Below are 22,110 nucleotides of genomic sequence, written 5' to 3' on the forward strand. Positions count from 1 at the left end.
GAGTAAGACTCAGAGCAGCATTTGTACAGTACGTCTAACACAGCAGGGGCCGCATAGAGGAAAATATTTGCACACGTGGGCCGGACTATTCAAATCATGGCATGAAAACTAAAAAATAAAGACAACTTCAGATTGTTTGCTTTGTCTTACTTTGGCCAAAAATAGAACAAACACATTCTGAAAATATTACAATTAAAATATTGAAAAAAATACCGGCAGCGGCAAAGTTTAGATCCATGAAGGAAAGAAGAAAGTGAATGACTGATTAGAACTGAATAAATTTACATATGCATAAAAAATTTTTTTCTTTTGTATTATTTTTTTAATGAATTAAGTAACGTTTATGACAACCTTTTTCCACAATATAGAATGTGAGATACAACAGGACAATGCATCATTGATCATTTGTTTTCAAAACAGTTTCAAAAAAGTGCGACGCCAAAAATTTACTGTGGGACCCCATTTTTATGACTTGATGGGGTCCCTGGGACCCCATCAGGAACACTTCAGACAACCACAGTCCCTGGGACCCCAATTTGAAAATTCCTAGCACCAACACTGATTGGTTCGTACAAAACAGCAGCGGGAGGCTGTGGCCTGTGGGCCGGTTCTAATACTAATCAAATATCATCCCGGGGGCCATAGCTAATTTATTGAATGAATTATCTATGAATTATCTACCGAGGTTGCACATTTGCGGATGCTTACACCGTGTTCTTTTGTCATGGAACGTTCCAAAAGCCCAGGGGATGTAATACTGAGGCTTGAGTATTTAGGTTGGACAAAAGTAAAGTGCAGAATAGATAAACCCTGTAATGCAGGCCATTTCAGTTCAACCCACAGAAGTCTGGAGCGAGAAAATCACATCAATAGTCACAAAAGCTACATCAGCTCACCCTCAAGTGACTTGCTGAGGGAAAATCCAGTTATGAAATGTCCAAAATGACATTTGGAGAGGAAAAAGACGTGTGGAGCACAAACCACAAACTCTGGTATTCTACTAAAAAATCTTTTATTTCAGTTTAATCATGTAGGCTATTAGTTCTTTCACTCTTGGCTTGTCCCAGTCTCCCGACCTAATGAGCAGATAAATTGGAACTTAGGAAACCATTCATGGAAGACAAAAAGACATTAGTTTTACAGTGTTTAGCTCATGTTCATTTACTTCTTTGTGTCTCAACCAGTGACCAGCTTTAAAAAAAAAAAAAAACTTTGCTCATTACATCGCCATCGTGAGTCATTGTTTCTGCCCTCAAACATGATTATAGTACAGGAGATCTTGTGGGAATGCAAGCAGCATTCGTTAATTATTAAACATTGCTTTTGAGAATGGGACCCTAACTTTATATCTGTAATATTTCATAACCAAGAGTCAGTCTGCAGCATGTGGATGTTTATGCAGCATCCCCGCCATAAAACTCCATGCACTTATTTGCACTCGGCCAGACAGCAATCCTGCATTAACAATTGGCTTTATCACAGTCTGGGACGGCTTTTATCCCAAAGTGAAGTATGAGTGTCTCTTGCACTGAGATGAATGGCTAAATGTGCGTACTGATTTAATGTCTTTTGTTCTTCAGCGAGGGTTTTTATGGTGGTCCGAGCCTGATAATAAAAAAAACACAATTAAAACTACTGGAATTGTTGAGTTTGATGAGGAAGTTGGCTAGGATTTTGTGAGACCACGATAAAAAAAACAAGATCAAATACCATCTTGCATGCTTGTCAGGAAGTGTTTGGTCCTTTTGGTAAAAATAGTTATTCGACTCATTTCAAATGTTTTCTATAATATTCCCGTACTATCTACATGTGTGCAGTCATTAAGGGACAGCAATTGCATTAATCTCCTCCCAAAAAACAACAATTGTTTTGTTGTTTTATGTCAGCAGCTGACAGGTATAATAAAAAATAAATCAACCAGTCAATGAGTAAATAAGATCTGGTAATATTACAGTAAAAACATCACAAATCAGTTTGTTGTCAACTCCTGCACACAATCCAGACTAGAAATCAAACATCTCGCTTTGCTTCTTGGCCAGCTTGGCCACCTCTTGCCGAATGGCGTTCACGAGTGCAGAGGTGGAGAGATTGCTCAAGGGAACGCTGTCCGTGTCCTTCCCAACCTGCGGCAGGATTTTCTGGGACGTTGTGCTCTGGACGGCAGGTTGTTGGTCCAGAGTCTGAGTGTACTGTAGGGGGAGCAAGGAGGGGCTCCCCTGTGGGTAGCGAGGGTGAGGAAAAGCCTCGACATATCCTGGCAAGGGCAGCTGGAAGACAGGATATAGGACTCGTAAAAAAGGAAAGCCTGGTTTGTTGCTAATAAAACTGAAAGGAGACATGATCTGAGAGTCAGCCAGGCAGGATTCACTCCTGCAGATCACATATTAACAACATACTTTTAACACTCAGGTGCAACTACAAGTGCAAATTGACAACTTATTTTGTACTTCCCATTGCATTAGTGTGTAATGCACTTTGTCACCATCTTCAATTTAAACAGTGTTTGCTGTCTGTGCTCTTCTGCCATCTTGTGGAATTGAAAATATACATCAGGAGGTCGCCTACAGCCACAGGTATTCATGCCAATATTTTTTTGAGCCAGTGCTAATTAGAGCACAGTCTATTTAAGACGATCAAATTTTCGGTGCGCAAATAATAGGCTATATTTAATATATGAATATACTGTACATCTTGATTCCAAAGAAATAGCGATTGTTGAAAGACTGGAATTGGCGGTGTGACATTTGCTAACATGTGAGTTGAAAAATAAAGCTCCCGTATATCCACACTGATGTCCCTGTCTCCTCTACTTAACAGCCATACAAAGATTAGAACCTTCCCAAATATATGACACTATATACATCCATTCATGCATTATATTACTTTCATTTACTTTCATATAAAAAACATTTAGTTTTAAGGTGTTGCGACTTTTATTTTATTTTGTAGTAGTCGTGACTTCCTCCCGGTCAACTTCCTTTGTTTTCACTTTATTGAAGTGCGCATGTAAGTGACGTCGAGGCCACATTGGGGCCACATTGGGGACTGTGCGCGTTTATACTGGAGTCTGATAAAAATCACATTTTACTTGCACTGTAAACAGTCAGCTGGAAAAAATGTTATTAAAAAAAAATCTGATTTGGGCCACTTTGGCCTGCAGTGTAAATGTAGTCCTATGGGTACCGACCAAATTCTGGTGGTAATACTGGGTATCGAATCATGTAAAATTAAATGGTGCCATATTTCGATACCTTTGTTGCATGTGTCATGTCCAGCTGCAGACTCGGCACCGGTGGGCAAACAAGCACTCAAGCAGCACTGAGTGCATCTAGGTAATTGCAATTGTCCATGCCAACAAAGTAAGTATGCCTGATAGAAAACTGTACAGTAAGTCTCCACTTTTCAAAATACGCTAGTTCGTTGGTAATTTACATTTAATTTACATTGGATTTGCCGTGGATATGTTACTTTTACCGATTATACATGGTGATTTCAACACCTCCAAATTATTTAATGAAAACTACAATTTGATGCACGTTACAATCAAACTACAAGTGAATAAATAGACTACTTACAGTATAAACACTTTGTAGGGTGCAAAAAAAACAAAACTAGATTAATCTTAATGACAAAGACTACTCCCTGACTAGGCAATACACAGTAGTCTATAGACTACTGCCATTTAACATCTTGGAGTTGCAACTGCATGCAAAATGTACTATATAGTACTTGTAAATGAGACTCAGACGTAGGGATGGGTACCTTGGAATCGATACCAGTATTCAACAGTACCACATGTTATTGTTTGTTTTGTTTTTGGGAATAATGTCTCATTGTATTGTAATATTAAAAAATGAGCCGTTTCTGATAACTTCTGTCCAGTTGTTATATCTTGTTTCATTATCACATTTCTGAGTCTCATTTGCAAGTATGACACTGAGTTGCAATTGCAGTTGCAAGTTCAAGACGTCAGATGGCAGTAGTGGATAGTTTATGGTGTGTTGATGAGTTCAGTCTTTTGTTTCGCACTACAAAGTGTTAATACTGTAAGTATTGCACTTATTACACACCAGCTGTTTTATTGTAACGTGCATTTTAGTTATAGTTTTCCTTAACAAATTTGAAGTGTTGAAATGACCATATAAAATCACTGATGCTAATTAGCATGTCAATAGCAAAGCCAATGTATATTAGCATCAAGCAAGCACATTTTTTTTGAAAAGTGGAGCCTTACTTAACTTACATTGGCGCACTTTTTACATAGAGGTAGTTTGGCTAAGTCCGCTCTCAGTGTTTCTAGAGTGATCGCCAAGTGCCAAAGTGCAAAGAGCTGGCTAAGTTGGCAACCTGGCGTGATGTCATGCGCAACCCAGGTACCGAAACAAGGCACCGTAGGATTTTGCGTGAATCGGTGCCTGGTATGACCGGCGGGATTCGGTCGGTGCCAATTTACAGGATTCATTACCCATCCCTACTCAGAAGTATAAAAAACAAGACAAAACAACTGGACAGCACAGTTATCATTATCAGCTTATTGTTAAATGTTAAATTTGTATTGTAAATGTATTATTAAACAAATGAACATTTATTATGACATGAACAGACACAGAAATACTGGTACCGCCCAGGTACCATATCAATTCAAATATGAAAGGTACCCATCCCTATACTGATCCGACCTTTGACCTCGGTTACCAAATATATCTTAGGCTAGTAAAAATGAATACATAGTGCCTCAATAATTTACATAGATTTGCCTGGTAAAGGCCTGACAATTTACATATATGGCCTAAATACAAATATGCCCTCAGATATTGAAAACATGATACAAAAGCAAAGGTGCTATTACTTTGACGCATAATACATATTTAACATTTTGAAAGAAATCCATTAGACATTTTTGCATATTATAGTATCGGACAAATAGACATTTACAGTAGGCTTCCTGACCAATCTAACTTTTTGAACTTAGGAATTGGGACAAAAAATAACAATATGATCAAAAACAAAAGTTTTATTCTTTTGGTCATTGGGAGTGTTAATGTTTTAACTTAGCCAATATTAGCCTTTTATAGTGGTACCTCAACTTAAGAGTGTTTTGCAGTCTCTCGGCTAATTGTTATGCTTTGGGTTGCAAGCAAAATGTTGAGTTACAAGCATCCCTATTTTTTAGTTGGTGTAGCAAATGCCACAGTGAACCCGTAAGACCTGCCCAAAACATCTGGTCTTACTTGTTAGCATTAGCTTATAGCTAGAGATCGACGTAATTTTGTTTTTCAACCATTGGAAGAAAAAAAAGTGAGTTTGGAGGACAGTGCTGAGAAGAAGTTGATGATATTCATTCAATTAAAGAAATAATTAATCAAAAATAATGACGCCATGTGTAGCAACCTAGTAGTTGGAACGGAGCAATGGTAGTCTGCACCATACTGAAGCAGAACAGTTTAATGCCAGCCAAGAATGTTACGTACAATAATATCCAAACGGCGAATATTCATCCATGAAAATATGGAGAAGCTGCTGATGGTGTGTTTGACAAAGAAGCAGCTGGAAAGACATATTGTACACTATAAAAACTATGACAAGCAATTGTTAAATAGCAACAGTAAAACACCGTAAAATCAATAAAGTTTATCACAGTAGTAAATACAGTGATTCCTGCAAATCAAGAAACAGTATATAACCTAAATGACGATGGTTATAATACGTAGAAAACACATGACTTTACTGAGAGAATAATGAAAAATTGTACAATGCATTTGCAAATACTGAACTGTCACAAGCATACAAAAACTCCTAAATTTAAGGTTTTATTCTGTCCAAATTAAACATTTTGCAGATTGCACATGTGCATTTACAGCATACCTTAATTGTTTTAGGGGTTTGTGTTAAAGCATTCGCCTTGTTAACTTTCAGCTAACAAAATGTTTTGTTTGTATTTGTGGCAACTCGTTTCAGATATTGAGGGGTTATGTTTACGTGCTTCATTGTAAACAGCTTAAAAATGAACCACACTGTGTGTTTAAGGGTGTTGAAACTGTTTGAAAGCATTTAACATATACAGAGCATTTAAGACTCATTTTTAATAGCTCACTTCAGGAACATATTTCAGAAGGCTGTATTATGAGTTGTCCAGTGAAAGGTTGTACAAATACTTTCAAGTTGAAATTCTCATGTAACACAGGCATTTTGCAGCTACTAGATACGGTGGGGCAGTTTTTAGCACCTTTGCCTTACAGTGAGAAGGTCCTGGGTTTGATTCCTGTACTAGGGGTCTCTCTGTGTGGAGTTTGCATGTTCTCCCGTGACTGCGTGGGTTTCCTCCGGGTAGTCCGGCTTCCCCCCTCCTCCAAAGACATGCACCTGGAGATAGGCTGATTGGCAACTCTAAAATTGGCCTTAATTTGTTGTACGATGAATTCCTGGCAACCGGAGCTGCCAGTATTTTACCATAAATTCGGAAGTTTTTTTTGTAAACAGGTTAACAATATCAGTTTATTTCATAGTCATTTACCATGAGCAAAAACAGTTATCAGCTGTAAAACTATCGCATTCAACATCAACATACCGTAACGTCCTGTACATCGTGACTGTTTTTTTACAGTTTTTTACAGCTGCCGATATTTTACCATAAAGTGTGAGTATTTTTTTGTTTTTTTTACTCTCCAAATGAAACGAACTACATTATAACTACATTACTTCATAAAACTACAATAGTTGTGTGTAGTACATTCTATTGTGTTGGAAGTTTTTTAAAAGGCATGGTATATGTTCAAATGTTGCTCTTTTAAATTGGTTTGAATTCATTTCAATAAAAGACGTTGTTTTAAGAAACAAGTGTTTTGCGTAAAACGCTCCGTCAGAGTAAATTAAGCTCGTAAATTGAGTTACTACTGTATTAGCATACTTGCCAACCTTGAGACCTCCGATTTCGGGAGATGGGGGGGGGGGGGGGGGGGGGGTTGGGGGGGGGGGGGGGCGTGGTTAAGAGGGGAGGAGTATATTTACAACTGGAATTCACCAAGTCAAGTATTTCATATATATATATGTATATACATATATATAAGAAATACTTGACTTTCAGTGAATTCTAGCTCTATATATATATATATATATATATATATATATATATATATATATATATATATATAAGAAATACTTGAATTTAAGTGTTCATTTATTTACACATATACACACACATAACACTCATCTACTCATTGTTGAGTTAAGGGTTGAATTGTTCATCCTTGTTCTATTCTCTGTCACTATTTTTCTAACCATGCTGAACACCCTCTCTGATGATGCATTCTGCTTCATCTCCTTGTTGTGTGCGCAGTTGTGCACTGCACTCTCTAAAAGCCGTAGATGTTATTGTCACATATGCATGTACAGTAGATGGCAGTATTGTCCTGTTTAAGAGTGTCACAACATTGCTGTTTACGGCAGACGAACTGCTTTATGGTAGACGAAAACGTGACTGCTGTTGTTGTGTGTTGCTGCCGCGCTGGGAGGACGTTAATGAAACTGCCTAACAATAAACCCACATAAGAAACCAAGAACTCGCCCTCCATCATTCTACAGTTATAACGTGATTGGGCAGGCACGCTGCTTAAATTGTGAGAAAGCGGACGTGGAAACAGGCTGTCGACACGTCACTCAGGTCCGCCTGAATTTCGGGAGATTTTCGGGAGAAAATTTTTCCCGGGAGGTTTTCGGGAGATGCGCTGAATTTCGGGATTCTCCCGGAAAATCCGGGAGGGTTGGCAAGTATGGTATTAGTGTAATTTACTTTTTGTGTGTTCAGTATTATGTTAGCTGCAAGCATTCCTTACTGAGTCTGCCCACTGAGGTGGCACATCTTCAGGTTCAGGAGGATAAGACATCCAGGAGGGACTGTGGTAGGAAGTGGGCGAGGTGGAGACGTAATAGTCCGAGTAGCCGGTCCTGCTGGCTGGGATAGAATAGACGGCTGTTATTGGGTTTCCTGCAGAGGAAGAGCATGGAGGGCGTAACTTGGTACAAGGGGGGACGTGGGAAACACTTTCTGTCTTTACTTTTACAATGTCACCTCGGCTTGCTGTCCACTCACCTGAGTAGTTGGACACAGGCTTCTGTACAGTGATGGATGGAAGTGCTGCCCTGGAGCTGGGCCCATAAGGGTTGTTGTCATGTGGACTCTGCATTTCAATGACAGATGTCTGAGAGCTCCTTCCCTTGGGGCCCAGGTCCGAGATGGACCTGAGATACAGAGGCATAGTTATACTAAGTGGTCGCCACTAGAGAGCAGCAACACTCCATGCGGATGAGTTATTTGCTCATTAGCATTCTTGCCATACCTCAATGCCCTAGTTCAGTATTAAAATTTATGAAAAAAGGCCTGAGCACATTACCTAGTGAATATCAAGTCCCTGAAAATGGATGTGAATAGGAATGTATGCAACAGAGCGCATAAGTGAAGCCTCATGAGCATTACCGTCTTAAGGAGGTACCAGGAGGGGGTCCGGTGCGAGGTGGCAAAGGGGGAGGAGAACTAATTGCCATGTCAGGCAGCTGGGTGAAGTGAAAGGCCTACAAGAGAGGATGGGAAGTTAATATTCAAAATTAACTTGAATATTAAAAGAGAGGATTGGACTTACTGGTTTGGGCAGACTGCACTGGTACACATCTGTTCCATAAGATGGGCTCCACTGCAGTCCGCTACGACCACTCATAGTCCCTGGAGCGCTGGTCACCACATCTGCATAGGGAAGCGAAGCAGCACTGTACTGGTCCGGAGAAGGGCGAGGGTGGGAGTGGGAATGCCTCCCGGATGTGGACTGTCCCCCCGACGCCAGGCTGAATGCCTCCTCCAGGAGCAGGTGCATCTGATGCCGCACTTCATCAATGGACGGCTGTGAGCTCAGAGTGGACGTCTGTGACTGGCCTTTCAGACCGCGGCCGTACACGAAGCCTCTCTGGTCTATTAAATGGTCTACGTTCGTCTCCTCGATCAACTCGGGCTCAGTCTGGAAAAAACCCATGAGCGTGACACATGACAATTGAAATGGCTTCTTAAAAGGTGTGTGGTTCTTGCAAACAATATACTGTAAGACCAATGGCTTAATGGATGTTTGGATCAAACTGTGGCCTAGTGGGTCAGAATGTGAGCATCTCTGTGTGGAGTTTGTCTGCTCTCCTAGTTAGAAAAAAAGCCAATACATATTTTACCCTTCCAATATAATGGAAATACAAATGATCTATTCCATGGTCAAACCATTGCTAATATAATAAAAGTATTCTTAAGTATAGAGACATTTCTAAAGTAGAGTAAATAATTAACATTTTAAATGGAACCTCCTTGAGTTTCGTCTTTTCTGACTTGTAAATAAATGTGCTATATAAATAAAGTGGATTGGATTGGATAAATCTTATTATAATGCTGGATATTCGTAAACTGACCTGATGATTAACTAGTTTGAGAATAATATTTTGGTATTATTCATAAGACTTTTGTACCTTTCAATTTTGCAAATATTGACTATTGTGTGTGAAGTCCTATTAAAGGTTTAAGAATTTCAGTTTCAGAATTAGGCCATCAAGTTAAGATAAATGTTGTGATGGTTGATTAAATGGGGATGAAGGATACTTTCATTTCATTTCCATCCATCCATCCATCCATTTTCTACCGCTTATTCCCTTTTGGGGTCGCGGGGGGCGCTGGAGCCTATCTCAGCTACAATCGGGCGGAAGGCGGGGTACACCCTGGACAAGTCGCCACCTCATCGCAGGGCCTTCATTTCATTTATTTTACTTTAATTTTTTAATTTTACTCTTGAGAGTAGAGATGTCCGATAATATCGGCCTGTCGATATTATTGGCTGATAAATGCGTTAAAATGTAATAAAGGAAATATTCGGTATCGTTTTTTTTTATTATCGGTATCGTTTTTTTTTTGGTGTTTTTTTGTTTTTTTATTAAATCAACATAAAAAGCACAAGATACGCTTACAATTAGTGCACCAACCCAAAAAAACCTTCCTCCCTCATTTACACTCATTCACACAAAAGGGTTGTTTCTTTCTGTTATTAATATTCTGGTTCCTACATTATATATCAATATATATCAATACAGTCTGCAAGGGATACAGTCCGTAAGCACACATGATTGTGCGTGCTGCTGGTCCACTAATAGTACTAACCTTTAACAGTTAATTTTACTAATTTTCATTAATTACTAGTTTCAATGTAACTGTTTTTATATTGTTTTACTTTCTTTTTTATTCAAGAAAATGTTTTTAATTTATTTATCTTATTTTAATTTATAAATTATTTTTAAAAGTACCTTATCTTCACCATACCTGGTTGTCCAAATTAGGCATAATAATGTGTTAATTCCACGACTGTATATATCGGTTGATATCGGTATCGGTTGATATCGGTATCGGTAATTAAAGAATGGGACAATATCGGAATATCGGATATCGGCAAAAAGCCATTATCGGACATCCCTACTTAAAAGATTGCCACCTTATAGTGGTTAACTTAGTTTTCAGGCGGGGCACATCTACTAAAACACATGCAAACTTGACAGCACACGAAAATCTGATCTACTAAACATGTGCAAAGGTGATTGTGTCCCTTCAGTGAGCAGGCGTGCAATCAATTGTGTGTCTCTGTCTTCATTAATATACAAAATATACACTCTTCATCAAAACGGTCACAACACTGGGAGAAGAAAATGCAAATATAATTATTTATGATGTGCAATGTAATTTATCAACACTCATCACCATTTTGCCAGCACTATTTTGGGTTTTGTTTAGCAACTGTGTAAACTGACAGTTCCACACACGGCTGCAGGATCAGTGCTCGTGCTGCACAGACACACGACGGACAGACGACATCCTCATTAAAACGATGAACATCAAAATATATCTTATATGAAAAAAAACGTCTTGGATTTTTGCGTGTTGAGCGGACTAAGTGCAGTCTCTCTCCCATGCACATTCAGCGCTTAAAAAAAAAGAAAAGAAAAAAGAAGTGGTGTCAATGTAGATGCACTGCAGGACTGCCTGTAAAATGCCCCCAAAAAGTGGTAAATGTCCCCTGCATGTTTGAAAACATAACAAAATGCCACCGGTAGGCGCATGATAACATGAATGTGCAGTAAATGAGAGTATCTCCGTGGTGATGCCCCGCATAGTACAGGCAAAATCGTCATTTAAATAGTGCGGTCTTGCCAACTTTACAATTGCCCACGCAGTCTTAGTAAATCACATGCAACACGCCCACGAGTACAGGCTGTTTTCTGGATTGCACACGCTGTTTAGCACGTGGTATTTGGATCTTAGTGAATCAGGCCCATACTGTAGCTAAAAACCAAATTCAATGAAAACGGTGAAGAATGTTACTACTGTATTAGCACAGAAAAAAAGTGCTGGAGCATGATGGAACAGCGTGTACACATGATGCCCCCTTCACATTTTTGACTGCCCCCTCATATATGCCCGCCGAGAACCGGCCCTGAGTACCATCATGTAAGAAAAGTTGGTTTTGCATATTAGGTCGAAACAAAAGATTATATGTCTCCTATTTGGTGCCATTTTGGGGTCCTTCCATAATAAATGTTGAATGAAGCACAGTACGCCTGACTACGGTAGCCATAATGCGCCGACAATCCATCAAGCGGTGCATGAAACGTGACAAATTGGGGGGGTGCACTGTCCACCAGATAGCAGTAGAGTGTTGAATATCTTAAAATGCGCTTTACGGCAATTCCAACTTTGACCACAGTGTCAGTTGCTATGTGAGGTGGCTAGTTCAATTATTTTCAGCAGACTGCATTAACACAGTGTGTGAATGTGAGTGTGAATGTTGTCTGTCTATCTGTGTTGGCCCTGTGATGAGGTGGCGACTTGTCCAGGGTGTACCCCGCCTTCTACCCAAATGCTGCTGGGATAGCTGAGGCTGGGAGAGTGTTTAGCCTGGGGCGTATTTATTCAAAAGGAAAATCTATATCTCTATATAAATATATATATATATCTAATTTATATAATATATTATTTTGTATAATATATTATATGATATTATATTATATATTATATTATATTATATTATATATCAATATATGTATATATTAGATGTGTATGTAACCAAACAGGAAATGGGTGTCAGACTATGTGTAGAATTTAACTTGAGGGTTTTACCGTAAGTGTTGGAGGTGCAAGTTGAGAGGAGCGGTGCTGTCAGACAAGGGCAAGGCAGGCAGGGCTTGTCCAGGGGCGGAAGCGTGGTCAGGACGCAGGAGCGAGTCGTCGTAGTCCGGGGGAGAGCGAGGAGTCGAGAACCAGGAAGCACGAGGAAGACAGGGAAGATCCAGAAGCACACGACACACAGCGTGACTCGGGGACGCACACAGGGAGGGTACGATGTACAGATTGCTACGTTCTGGCAAAGGATCTCTGGTGGCGGTTGTTTAAGTAGTCGTCCCTCTCATCAGTGTTGATTGAAGATGGAACGCAGCTGCCTGCAGCAGCTTGAGTGACGCGCGCGCAAGTGTGCTTGGAGGTGCGCTCAGCGCGGCTCCCAGATGATTGCGCACTGGTGTGCGACTGGGCCGTGACAAAGATGGCGGTATTTTTTTAAGAGTGTCACAACATTGCTGTTTACGGCAGACAAACTGCTTTACGGTAGACGAAAACGTGACTGCTGTTGTTGTGTGTTGTTGCCGCGCTGGGAGGACGTTAATGAAACTGCCTAACAATAAACCCACATAAGAAACCAAGAACTCGCCCTCCATCATTCTACAGTTATAACGTGATTGGGCAGGCACGCTGTTTATATTGTGGGAAAATGGACGTGAAAACAGGTCAGGTCCGCATGGAGCTGGAGGGGGCGTGGCCTCCAGCTCGGCCTGAATTTCGGGAGATTTTCAGGTGAAAATTTGTCCCGGGAGGTTTTCGGGAGAGGCGCTGAATTTCGGGAGTCTCCCGGAAAATCCAGGAGGGTTGGCAAGTATGGTGTACCCTGCCTTGTGCCTGAGTGCAGCTGAGATAGGCTCCAGCGCCTCTCAACCCCGAAAAGGACAAACGGTAGAAAATGGATGGATGTTTTATTTTCCCATATTCAAACACAGTATTGCTGTTCCAACTCTGTGTAACGTTACAGTGGCCAAATATATTAAATATACACTGTCTTGTTTTAATGAATACTTAGGCCTACCATGCTACTGTATTTTAATGTTGGTCATAATGGTGGTACTTGGCTAGCCAAGTGTTTTCTGAGGTTGTACTTGGTGAAAAAAGTTAAAGAAACTACTGCTGTAAATAATAAGTGGTAAAACCAATAGGTGGCTAGATGCTGATAAGGTATTGACAGTTCCACCAGTATTACACCAAGAACAAGTGGTGAGCTCACTTTAACAGTCATTGTTTCATGAGTTCTCCTCAGCATTGCACATCCTAACCACTGTATACCTTTACAATCCATTCCCAAACCTTTGACCTAGCCTGTATATTCGGAGACGAATGAAAATTAGTTGGAGGCTGCCCTACTTCATGTGCAAATAGAAGGTTGCCAAGGGAGACCTGTCGTCGTGCACCTCATAAATCAGTCCCCCTGCAACACGGAAAGGGAGAAACATCTGCAATGACAGGGCCTGCAGCTACACTGGTCTCCTTGTAATCAACAAAAGACAGGACATTTTAAGAAAAAGGGCTGTGTGGGTTGTAAAAAAAAAATTCATAAAAATGATGACTTTGACACACAGCACACGTAAACACCATTTGGAGGCCAGACTCTTTAAATGGTTTGTCAAACGTGTCTTCTTAAAATAAAAGTTGCCTAGTTTTAGTGGCATTTTGTACACTTCTTATGAGCATATTTTTTTATAAATGCACAAAATCAATCTGGGTGGTAGACATTCGAATTGGCCATATCACGAAAATGACAGGAGTATTTATCATGCTCCATCCTGCTGCATCACTACACTGAGTACATCTTATATGTATGTATTTATGTAGCTGGACTAAACATATAAAAAGGAGGTGGTCAATAGTATTTTAGTCACCGATATAACTTCTTATGTGACTTACAAAAGAACACGTGACAGTAAAAACACCACAGGGTTTGACACATTATACCTGGGAGCCATAAACCATAAAGGAACAGTCAGACAAATATACATAATAGATCAGAAATAAATATTAATTCAGGGTTATGAATTAAGCAACTATCTTCTATTACTGCTTACTGCTGTTGCACTCAATAACCACAATTGAGAACATGTCAGATTTCTATCTTGATGTTTCAAAATAGGCCAAGAAGGCACTTTTTTTTTTCTTTTTCTTTTTTTTGCTAACATGCCATATTTGGCCTATTTTTGTATTCCATACCACTAAATTAAAATGTAAAACAAATGACAATGACAATAGCATATATAATTTGGAAATATCAAATGTATGTTATCTTATAGTATGCTAAAATACTGGTGGTGGTACAGTGTGACATGGTATATAGTATTTCTGTAATATAATTGTTTCATAGTACAGCATGCTATGGATTCCTATATTTGCTGCCAAACAATGTATATTTTTCCAATCAGATAATCACTTTTTATTAATCATGTTTAATCCGCATTGCCGGCAGTAAATCGGACCCGTTTCCAGTGAAGGTTGGACTCCGCCAAGGCTGCCCTTTGTCACCGATTCTGTTCATAACTTTTATGGACAGAATTTCTAGGCGCAGTCAGGGCGTTGAGGGGATCCGGTTTGGTGGCTGCAGGATTAGGTCTCTGCTATGTGTAGATGCTGTGGTCCTGATGGCTTCATCTGGCCAGGATCTTCAGCTCTCACTGGATCGGTTTGCAGCCGAGTGTGAAGCGACTGGGATGAGAATCAGCACCTCCAACTCCGAGTCCATGGTTCTCGCCCGGAAAAGGGTGGAGTGCCATCTCCGGGTTGGAGAGGAGATCTTGCCCCAAGTGGAGGAGTTCAAGTACCTCGGAGTCTTGTTCACGAGTGAGGGAAGAGTGGATCATGAAGTCGACAGGCGGATCGGTGCGGCGTCTTCAGTAATGCGAACGCTGTATCGATCCGTTGTGGTGAAGAAGGAGCTGAGCCAGAAGGCAAAGCTCTCAATTTACCGGTCGATCTACGTTCCCATCCTCACCTATGGTCATGAGCTTTGGGTTATGACCGAAAGGACAAGATCACGGGTACAAGCGGTCGAAATGAGTTTCCTCCGCCGGGTGGCGGGGCTCTCCCTTAGAGATAGGGTGAGAAGCTCTGTCATCCGGGAGGAGCTCAAAGTAAAGCTGCTGCTCCTCCACATGGAGAGGAGCCAGATGAGGTGGTTCGGGCATCTGGTCAGGATGCCACCGGAATTCCTCCCTCGGGAGGTGTTTCGGGCATGTCCGACCGGTGGGAGGCCACGGGGAAGACCCAGGACACGTTGGGAAGACTATGTCTCCCGGCTGGCCTGGGAACGCCTCGGAATCCCCCGGGAGGAGCTGGACGAACTGGCTGGGGAGAGGGAAGTCTGGGCTTCCCTGCTTAGGCTGCTGCCCCCGCGACCCGACCTCGGATAAGTGGAAGAAGATGGATGGATGGATGTTTAATTGCAATAAATTAATTGCTTGCACGGTTTAAATTCAGTTTAAAAGACGCCACAATACTTTGACACTTGCAATTTTATTGTCAGAATGTCATACATGAACATGTTTTAATTTTTTTACTTGAATGTTATTAATTTGTTTAAAACTTGGTTAAAAGTTAAGTCCCATCGGGATGTATTTTGAAGCAAAATTTAACAATGAGCACATCAGTCCGAGTCTTCTCATTCATCTCATTCATAACCATCTACGATGGGGTCATATTTTTCGTCTACATTTAAAACACCTCCTTGTGGTCTACATAACATGTAATGGTGGTGCTTTGCTTTGTATAGGTTTTACTTTCCAGACCCATTTTTAAGTCCCTTTCCGAAGCTCTTTGAAAACAAGACGTTTTTTGGAGTGGGAGTTATAATTGTCCGCTAGGAATGATGTCACAGCCGAGTTATGAGCGTTCCAGTTACGAGGTCGGAAAATAAAATGGCCACATCCACCAAAGCTATTCTTGCACTTGCATTAGGAAAACAAATAATTTACACTACAGTGACATTTTCCAACAATACATTGTATATAGCTGATTTAGTCTCACAGAAAATTGTCAGAAGTGCTAATAACGGACATTAAAAAAGGTGCAAGATTCTTATGTGCAGACACATTTTTTTGGGGTAAAATATGTCTCTTGTCGCATTACAGACGCTTTTATTATTGTTTACACTCAGAGCAGCCATCTTTGAAGCCAACTAAGAGGTGGTGAGGACTCTGCAAATTTCTGAGTAGGAAACAGTTCCAGTCGAAATTTTCGACTGGGATCTCGGAAATTCCGACTTCCCACTACAAATTGAACGTACCATCAGATCCAGTTGAACCCTTCTATGCTAAGTCCCCTTATGCTGACTGAAACGTTGTCCCTACCTCAGCAGCCATTTGTGTAGTTTTGGAGATACGCTTTCCACTAGCTACTAAAAAATATAATATATTAGAATTGTATTCTACTTTTTATTACAAATGGCAAGAGCAACATATTTTAGCTTCCAACCAGACATGTACGTATGAGCCAGAGTCACGTCGAAGAAGAAACTTCAGAACAAAGAAACTTGTGAGGTCAAAATAAATCTGTGGTTTGAATTTTATGGTATTGTATGGCATTATTGTATAACATGGAATGTCATACTGTGACATGGAATGGTATGATATTTTACGGTATGGCATTGTATAGAGCAGGGGTAGGGAACCTATGGCTCTCGAGCCAGATGTGGCTCTTTTGATGACTGCACCTGGCTCTCAGATAAATCTTAGCTGACATTGCTTAACACGATAAGTAATGAATAATTACGCTGGTAATCTCAGTGTTAAAAATAACGTTCAAAATATAAAACATTGTCATGCATTTTAATCCTTCCATCCATTTCCTACCGCACCAGTTCAAGAAGTCGCATTAATGGTAAGAAGTATTTAATTTATTATTGGTTAGCTTCAGAATAACAATGTTATTAAAAAGAATAAGAGACTTATTATACTCTAAAAATGTTGGTCTTACTTAAGAATGCATGCATTTAGTCGTATTCAGTGTTAAAAAATATAATATGGCTCTCACGGAAATACATTTAGAAATATTTGGCTTTCATGGCTCTCTCAGCCAAAAAGGTTCTCGACCCCTGGTATAGTAGTTTATGGTATGGCATGGCTTGGTATGGTATGACATCTCATATCATGATATGTAGGGGTGTGGGAAAAATCGATTCGAATTCAAATCGTGATTCTCACGTTGTGCGATTCTCGTTTTTAAAAAATCGATTTTTAAAATGTTTTTATTATTTAAAAAAAAATGTTTTTTTAATTTATTTTTTAATTAATCAATCCAACAAAACAATACACAGCAATACCATAACAATGCAATCCATTTCCAAAACCAAACCCGACCCAGCAACACTCAATTGAGAGGAGACACAAACACGACACAGAACAAACCAAAAGTAGTGAAACAAAAATGAATATTATCAACAACAGTATCAATATTAGTTACAATTTCAGCATAGCAGTGATTAAAAATCCCTCATTGACACTATCATTAGACATTTATAAAAATAAAAAAAAGAACAATAGTGTCACAGTGGCTTACACTTGCATCCCATCTCATAAGCTTGACAACACACTGTGTCCAATATTTTCACAAAGATAAAATAAGTCATATTTTTGGTTCATTTAATAGTTAAAACAAATTTACATTATTGCAATCAGTTGATAAAACATTGTCCTTTACAATTATAAAAGCTTTTTACAAAAATCTACTACTCTGCTTGCATGTCATCAGACTGGGGTAGATCCTGCTGAAATCCTATGTATTGAATGAATAGAGAATCCTTTTGAATCGGGAAAAAAATTGTTTTTGAATCGAGAATCGTGTTGAATTGAAAAAAAAAAATCGATATTGAATCGAATCGTGGGACACCCAAAGATTCACAGCCCTAATGATATGGTATGTTGACTATGGTATACTCATGGTATAGTGTGGTATTTTGGTCTGAGATTTTGACTTACATCATAGCCGCTGTTCCGGATGCCTTTCCTAGGTCTCTCCCTCATCACAAGGAGATCCATCTCAGTTCCTCCGGGACTTGGCGTGTTCAGGCTCTGTCTGCTGCGATAGGATGTCTGCCCTACCTGAGAGCGCCTGCAATACAAAAAAAGATTCACGTTGGATCAGTTATTAGCTACAACGGAATGCAAGGAGCAATCCGATCGGATTCAAAATGTTCCTAAGATAGTCGCAGATGTTCCCATCTTTTTGTTACGAATGTGGGCAGCACAGCAGATAAAAGCAGCTTCAGTCAAGAGACGCCTTTAGCGCAAATCAATTAAAACCCATTCATTTGTTTTAGTGTCCCATGAGCGTGACAGGAGGTTTTATGATGCCAGAAAACATAAACAAGTTAGGTCTGACTTTTATTTAATTGCAGTTATGTGGGTTTTACTGAGCAAAAAGTGATGATTAAACATTTAATACTCTATTTAAGTCGTTTACTTTTGGGGGTTCAATTAGCGCGGATGGTGTCATTTACACCCGTCCTCACCTTATGTGAGACTTGACATAAGTAGAATTCCGCTCCTCATCTGGCTCCGCCTTCCCGTGACCCTGCCGCTCAGTTTGCGTGAGGCCCCGTCCCCCGCAACTGCTGCCATCTATGGAAGGAAAGTCATAATAGCCCTTCTTCTTCGCCTTGAGTCTCAGCTTGTTCCTATAGTGCTCGATGTCCGACCTCTGCTTGAGGGCCAGGTTCACCTACAAGAATGGAGGAAGTGGAAAAGAAACAATGCTTCAACACCATTAATTACCATTAATTACGCATTAATTACCTCTCCATTGACCATGGCGGAGTCGTGGTTGCGGTCAGAAGATACATGCTGCGAATACTTGGGCTGAGCCGTCATTGGCTTTATGGAAATGAGTTGCAGGGAGCCTGAAGAGGAGTCATATTGATCTGCAGAGGAGGGGGAACTTCACTCATAAAGGATATACAAAGACTTCTGGCCATTACCGTATTTTTCGGAGTATAAGTCGCACCGGAGTATAAGTCGCACCTGCCGATAATGCATAATAAAGAAGGAAAAAAACATATATAAGTCGCACTGGAGCCCGGCCAAACGATGAAAAAAACTGCGACTTATAGTCCGAAAAATACGGTACTTAGTCTCAATTAACAAAATATTTCAGGTGCATTTATTTGTTGTTTGAGTTGTCCATTCAATTTGCCTTTAAACATAACCTAAGTTAGTTTAGCAGGTTTGAAAATGTGTTTTATTGATTTTTCTCGAGTTTTCTGGAGTTTCCCACCCGCCACTCACTTTGAAAACCTCTATTCTGGCCAAAACTATGATAAATTATTTTTTTTACATCCACAGAAGATGTTGAAGTCAAAGGTTAAATTAGTAAATGTTCCGCCACCTGCAGTGTCATGCTTTCAATATTTTCAAAACTTTTATTGGTTCTAGGGATAGACATAGTAATGTGGTTAATATTGGTGGAATTGTTCATTAATTGATCCTGTCTTGAAGCGAATGAGGCAAAAATGAAGTGCAATGCTAGGCTGCAAACAGCAGAGGAGCTGCTGAGTCAATCACAACAAGTGTGCAGTCTAAAGAAATATCATGGCACATATGACGATTTGGACTTTTGGTTTTGTCTTTCTTATTTTTTAATTTTTAGACTTTTATTGTCTAATTTCCTCCTCATGCAGCAACTGTTTAACGCTGGTTGCACACCTGCAATCAATGTACTTTAGAGGTTCCGCTGGAGCGTTTGTTGCGTGTCGCATCATTTGTATGCTTTATCCCAGAAATTCCACGAGATGCGAAAAGGCTGATGAACAGCGGAGCCGATACGTTTTTCATCCAAGTCAGCGTATCAGTTTCCACCGCCGGTGGACACCCCACCAGTCCAATGCCCTTTGCCAAATATACACAAAGCTTCTATTTTTGCCAGATAACGGAGTACCGCGAATCAATTCAGTAAAAATCTGCTTGCGCAAGACAAGAAGTCATTCACCAACACATTTAAATTATTATAACATTCAAAATAAAGTTGTCATGTCTTTTGATCATGTTTTGTTTGGCTATGTTCTGTTGGTTTTTGGACTTTTTTAGTTCCTGTTTTCACTCCGTTGCTTTGTCACCATGACAACTCATTGGTTTCACCTGTTTCACGTGTTGGACTCATGCACCTGTTTTTAATCATGAAGAGACTATTTAAGCCTGTTGTTGCCAGGTAGTCGGCCTGGCGACATTACCTGATGTTACCCTTGTTACCTGATGATACCCCTGTTACTCTGCTCTATTTGATATTCTGTTTTTGCTTCGTGCATGCCATAGTTCTTGTCACAATAAGTGTTTATTTGTTTCATGTCCATAGTTTTGCCTTTGTGCTAGTTTTTTCTTCTCATAGCCAAGTTTGTTCTCCGCCTTGTGCGCGCCTTTTGTTTACACTTTTTGTTAGTGTTAAATTAAATCATGTATTTACCTTCATCCGATGTCCAGTCTGGTTCGCTTGCACCACGGGAAAACAATCCACGCAGTAATTTGCATCACCATAGTCCACGTCGTGACAAAAGTACTCCAGGCGGATTGTATTTTACACTTTATAATCTGCTTAATAGGCCGGGAGGGATCTGAGGTAAACTTTTTAAGGGTTTTCAGACATAATGTCACGCCGTTGACATTATTTATGAGGAGATGCTTTTCCTGCAGGTCCAAAATAAAAAAAATATGTTACAGGTCGAGATGGATACCAAATATAGAACTTTAGTAGGTACCGACCAAAGTTTGCCGGTACTACCGGGTACCGAATTGCATAAAATCAAACGTTGCCATATTTCGATACCTTTGTTGCACATGACATCACGTGGCCGAGAATCAAACAGTCAAGCACTCAGAGCTAACACTCAACTAAAATGACTCAAAGTACTCAAAAGTATACTCGACTTGTTACATTCCTGTACTTTCTGCCTGCTTTTCCTGGCTCTGCTCTCTATCTCCCTCTAGTGACTGGATGCGGGAGGAAGGTTGGAGCTCTGAGACACCTGTAGGCAATCACCAGATCACTATATAATCTGATTGCACTCACCTGTTGTTGCTGCTTCTTTCCCTGACGTCTTCCATGCATATCAGACCCCGCCGACTATCTCCTCACTACTTTTCCCTGCCTGGACATAAGTATTTATTTTGTTACTTTGTATTTTTTAGTTGTGCCCTAATACCTCCACCCGCCTCCTAGCTAGTATTTTTGTTTGCTACTTTGTCTACAATTTTTTTTTGTTGCACTGGTTTTTCCGACCAGTGCCATTGTTTTGTGTTTTTTCCGTATTGTGCTTGTATTAAAGACTTTGTACACACAACTCGGCCTCTTCTGCTTCTGGGGTACATTCTGCTACTTTTCAAAATGAGCTAGCCCGATCCAAATTTATATTAACATGCTGCTGATTAGAATTAGCAATTTTACATGGCAATTTCAACATCTCAAAGTTTGGTAATAAACTACAAAGACAATGTATGTTACAATTAAACAGCTGGTGTTTAATAAATAGAATAATTTCAGTTCAAACACTTTGTAGGGCTCAACAAAAGTAAATACTGACATTTTAGTGGCAAAGATTACTTTCATGCTAAGACAACACACCGTAGTCAAGGTAATTTATTGCCATTGTCAGTCTATACACTAATGCCTTCTAACATCTTGGAAGTGCAACTGCATGCAAAGTCTACTATATAAAAAAATGCACTACTGTATTTTCAAATGAGACACAGAAGTGTAAGAAAACAAGACAACAGGACAAATTAAATAAAATGTATACATATATATACATATGTATATATATATATATATATATATATATATATATATATATATATATATATATATATATATATATATGTACATATATGTATATGTGTATATGTATATATATGTATATATATATATATATATATATATATATATATATATATATATATATATATATATAAGGTATA

At 39.7% G+C, this 22,110-nt stretch overlaps 1 protein-coding gene across 4 annotated transcripts in view; it reads right to left on the minus strand.

The window, feature by feature from the left end:
* Positions 1-1,001: 1,001 nt before the first annotated feature.
* The window catches only part of kiaa1549lb (KIAA1549-like b), a 211,496-nt gene continuing 190,387 nt past the window's right edge, over positions 1,002-22,110 (minus strand). For 3 of the 4 annotated variants that reach the window (XM_061964212.2, XM_061964214.2, XM_061964211.2), the window contains 8 exons: positions 18,943-19,067; positions 18,660-18,868; positions 18,127-18,259; positions 8,637-9,005; positions 8,474-8,568; positions 8,090-8,238; positions 7,833-7,984; positions 1,002-2,267 (listed from right to left, as the gene is read on the minus strand). In XM_061964212.2, the coding sequence (XP_061820196.2) occupies positions 2,004-2,267; positions 7,833-7,984; positions 8,090-8,238; positions 8,474-8,568; positions 8,637-9,005; positions 18,127-18,259; positions 18,660-18,868; positions 18,943-19,067 (1,496 nt within the window). In that variant the 3' untranslated portion in view covers positions 1,002-2,003. The remainder of the gene's footprint in view (positions 2,268-7,832; positions 7,985-8,089; positions 8,239-8,473; positions 8,569-8,636; positions 9,006-18,126; positions 18,260-18,659; positions 18,869-18,942; positions 19,068-22,110) is intronic. The other variant, XM_061964213.2, reaches the window with a different exon arrangement.

The sequence above is a fragment of the Nerophis lumbriciformis genome, linkage group LG06, assembly GCF_033978685.3.
Source record: "Nerophis lumbriciformis linkage group LG06, RoL_Nlum_v2.1, whole genome shotgun sequence".
NCBI lineage: Eukaryota > Metazoa > Chordata > Actinopteri > Syngnathiformes > Syngnathidae > Nerophis > Nerophis lumbriciformis.